This window comes from Chrysochloris asiatica, unplaced genomic scaffold (genome assembly GCF_000296735.1).
Source record: "Chrysochloris asiatica unplaced genomic scaffold, ChrAsi1.0 scaffold00086, whole genome shotgun sequence".
Classification (NCBI taxonomy): domain Eukaryota; kingdom Metazoa; phylum Chordata; class Mammalia; order Afrosoricida; family Chrysochloridae; genus Chrysochloris; species Chrysochloris asiatica.
The window spans coordinates 3123437-3127961 of NW_006408604.1; the positions used below are offsets into that span (position 1 = coordinate 3123437).

The following is a 4525-nucleotide window of genomic DNA, read 5'->3' on the forward strand; positions in this document are numbered from 1 at the left end:
AGAATATTGAAAGTGCCATGGGCTGCCAAAAGAATCAATAGATTCGTTTTGGAAGAAGTGAAACCAGAGTGGTCCTTGGAGGCCAAGATGGCCAAACTTCGTCTCTCATACTTTGGACATATTTTCAGGAGGGACCAGTCGCTGGAGAAGGATATCATGTTTGGTAAGGTGGAGACACAGAGAAAGAGAGGAAGACCCCCAATGAGATGGATTGGCCAAGTGGCAGCATCGATGGACTCAAGTGTGGCAATAGTAATGAGGTTTTCCCAGGATTGGGCAGTGTTTCATTCTGCTGTATATAATTTCGCTATGAGTTGGTACCAACTTGATAGCACTGAACAACAACATCAGCCCTCGAACAATGAGCAGGTGCATTATCCTAATTGGGGAAAAAAAAAAAAAAAAAAAATTCCTTGGTGCAACTCCCCTGGCTTTTTTCTCACCAATGCAGTTTTTAGTTTCTTAAAACTTTTTCACAATAAGCTATTGTATTTGTTCTGTGTCCTTTGGGAAAATCTATCAAGATCCCTTTGAGATCCCCCAAAACAATTACCAAAACCTTGTGAGCTGACTTCTCTGCCTTGTATTGGCCCAGCAGAACCTGTTGTTGTTGTTAAGTGCCATCAAGTCAGTTCTGACCCATAGCGACCATGTATAGGGTTTCCAAGGAGCAGCTGGTTAACCTGAACTGCTGACCTTGCAGTTCAAATGGCTTTGCTTTCTGGCACATAGGAGTCACTATTTTCACTGTACCTTTTTGTGAAGGTACCCTAACAAGACTAAGGTAAATGTGTTACTGAGATAACGTGTCTGTATCCATCCAAAGATCACAGAGACATGTATAAACACATTTTATTTGAAATAAAACATACATGTATGAACTGGATTTCTAGTAGCAATACTTTTTGGTTTACCCTAGTACTGTTATACACACAATAAACTGTGATAACATTATCAGGTAAAGAAAGCCAAATATAAGAAAATAAGGTTAGAGAAAAATAAAATGAAGTCAGGAACAAAATTATTATGCAAAACAAATGTAATACAGACTTGGACTCTTGCTGGAAGTCAGCTACAATTTACAGATTGTTTCATAAGCATCTTGAAAACAGTATCTGTAATTTCACGTTCCCATAGCATCTAGAACAGTGGCTATTTTGGAAATATTTTTCCTGTATGAAATAATGCTGCAAAGTAATGCAAATTTTCCATATTTGGTTTTGAAGCTGAAAAATGATAAGAAAAATATAAAATGACTAGACAAGAAATGAATCATACTTACAATTTCATTGTAAGTGGGGTCAGTACATTTTGGAACAGATTTTGTTTTCCTCCTACGAACTTCATTGGGATATGGTAAAAGATAAAATTCAACATGTGCACTGGGCGCAGAGCCATCTGGGAGATGCTGCAAAGGAAAATGGTTATAAATATTAATGCATGTTGCTATCAAAGAAAACAAATACAGAGCTACTAAACATCTAGACCAAAACAGGACTAGGACTTCTTACAATCACTCTTTTCATCAGAAAATAAGAGAACAATCAAAGAACTATTTTATTGCTCAAAAATAATCCCAAATCACAGTTTAAAAGAGTAAAATTGTCCATCTTAAATTAAATGTTGTGTCAAAGGACTATACTTAAAAGCCTATGAAATATAATTTACTCTAATTATATTTTACAGTGAAAACTAAATTTGCATTTTTGACAGAAATAGCCAAGAAAGAAACAGAATTGAATACCTCAAGGTACTATATACCAGTTGTTGTTGTGAAGTGCCATCAAGTTAGTTTCTACTCACAGTGACCCTCTATAGGGTTTCCAAGAAGCAGTTTTCAGTTAGCTGTCTAGTGCTTAGCCTATAGTGCCATATCAGAAGTCCTATATACCAGTAGGGGGAAAAATCAATTTCAACATATAAAATGAGATGTAGCGTTTAATACACGAGAAGTCCTGGTAGCACAGTAGGTTAAGCATTTGGCTGCTGACAGACCAGCAGTTCGAACCAACCAGCTGTTCAGCAGGAGGAAGATGAACAGTTAGCTTCTGTAAAGATTTACAGCCTCAGAAATCCTCTGGGGCAGTTCTACTCTGTCCTGTCAGGCCACTATGAGTCAGAATTGACTCAGCAGCACAGGGTTGGGTTTGGTTTGGGTTTTAGATAGGGCTGTATAATATCACATTCAAAGCAGAGTTTAATTAAAATACCGATTTCACCTGTATCTTTAATATACTTACAACATTTTCAAATAGTTACAATCCATTTCTTAGCCAAATTACTCTAAAATATATACACCATCCTTTATAAGTGTATTTCTGTGGATCTTCAAAAGTTACCGAAGGGGTTACCTGAAATGCAAAGTCAGTTCCTCAATATTGGGGTGCCCTAGTACTCCCATCTCACCTTCTCTACTTCCACTTCAGAGATGCACTCCTTCCTCCTATTTTCAATCTTTCCTTCAAATCTATTATTGATATATATATATATAATTTTTTCACCATTTGAAGAATGAAGTCCACTGTATCAAAGAGTATAAAACTCATTACACTTGAAAATAAATGGATTAGAAATGTAGTAAGTGGGATTTTATCTTTGTGATCTTGACCATATGGAGTGCAAATAGTTCTAAAGCTCTGGATATCTAGGTTGATCAAATAAGAAATAATTATATAATTTATACATAAAGTGGATAAATTAAAAGTCAAACTTGTGGGAGCAAGTGTTTATTTTGTTGACCATATTCTAGCCACTAAATCTGTACTTATCAACAAATATATTTTTAATACTTTAAAATACAGTGATGTTTATGTGTGCACATTCAGTATCACCCCCATCCCTAGTTCTAATATCTGTCTTTTGCATACTGCAAAGCATATTGGAAATCAAGAAAATATGAGATGCATTATTATCACATTGCTATCCTGGTGTGGTTCTGTAGGATCAGCACTGAGCTGCGAACCACACGGTTGGCAGTTCAAACCCACCAGCTGCTCCTTGGAAACCCCGTACAAGGTCGCTGTGAGTCGGAAACAACTTGATGGCACTTAACAACAGTTTTACTCAGGTCTAATTTATATAGTAAAAATATGTCACAGAAAAATATTGACTCTTTATTGCCAATAACAAATTAAACATTCCAGACATATCTTTATGTCGGAACAATCAGATTGGGAAGTGCTGTTTTCAGCAGAGCTCAAGTTTGGTATCCTATTCCAGGCATCCTTCCCCACGAGAAGGAGCTCTGAAATGACAGAACAGAATCTTCAGTGACACCCAAAGAAGTTGTTTATTCATATTTGAGAGGGTGGATCCTTTTTTCCTTTTTCCTATGGGAAGAATGAAGGAGGTTGCAAAAATGGTGTGGATTGTCATGTCTGACCTCCTTGACACGGAGAAGAAGAAGCACACTGATCATCAACCTAAGGCTGATTCCTATGAGGCTGAGGTCAGACATGCCTCTACCGTCTCTACTCCTTTGACAACTCAGATACCAACCACCTTTCCTACACCACTAGCTACTTCTTAGCAAGGTGTGAAAATCCATTTCAATGGTCACACAGAACTCTTAAAACAGACTCATGATTAAGGGACATATTAGGGATGTTGATAGGGCTAATTGCGATTATAAAAACTTGAAAATTTAGTTTCAGGATTAGAAATGTTCAGGACACAGGTCTTTGGTCAGGACAGCCTCTTCTCAGCCATAACCTCAGGCCTCTCTCTGGTCCTTGGACCCTCAGCTGAACAGTTCCTTGGCCTCTGCCCTGCTTAGGAAATGTTACAAAACTTTTATCACTGCCAACAATTGCCCAAAGGGAATTCCACTCTGTTATAAACCTCAATCTGAAGGTATTTAGCTCTAGCTTCATGAGTCACTAAATCTACATCCCCATATTAAATGTCTAGAGGCACTTCATTCCACAAAGGAGCCAGGTATAGGCCAAGAAGGCTGTATAGGCTAGAAAGTCCATCGTTCTGTCTCATGCTGTGGCTCTTTGTTCTCTTGCTGCTGCTATGATTCCACTCCTCTGCTTCTCCTCTAGTGTCATAGCTTTCTGTTTCTGGATCAAGGGGGTTCAATGTTCAAGGGTCTATGGGTCCAAAGGACATGCCCCACTCCTGGCTCTTCTTTCTTTTTTTTTATATAAGCTTTTAGCTTTTATTGTGAGTTGAATGATAGTTGATAGGGGCAAGACATCAATTTTGCACTCAACCTGTTGTATTTTGCTTCTTTGCAATGACTGCAATCCCCCCATGCATGGTTAACAGTATTTGCCTCTATCGCCCCACCCCATTTTTTTTTTTTTTAATGTACACAAAACACACAAAATACATACTTGTTTAAATGACCAAAGGGCATAGTTTGAAAGCCATCCTCTTGCCCGCTGGTACACTGCCTGTCTCTTTCTTTCTTTCTTTCTTTTTTTCTTTCTTTCTTTCTTTCTTTCTTTCTTTCTTTCTTTCTTTCTTTCTTTCTTTCTTTCTTTCTTTCTTTCTTTCTTTCTTTCTTTCTTTCTTTCTT

The 4525-nt window shown here is 37.7% G+C and overlaps 1 protein-coding gene across 1 annotated transcript in view; it reads right to left on the reverse strand.

Moving 5' to 3' along the window:
• The window catches only part of PIK3C2G (phosphatidylinositol-4-phosphate 3-kinase, catalytic subunit type 2 gamma), a 517177-nt gene that overhangs the window by 24778 nt on the left and 487874 nt on the right, over positions 1-4525 (reverse strand). Inside the window, exon 31 of the mRNA XM_006866018.1 lies at positions 1283-1408. Within this exon, the coding sequence (XP_006866080.1) occupies positions 1283-1408 (126 nt within the window). The remainder of the gene's footprint in view (positions 1-1282; positions 1409-4525) is intronic.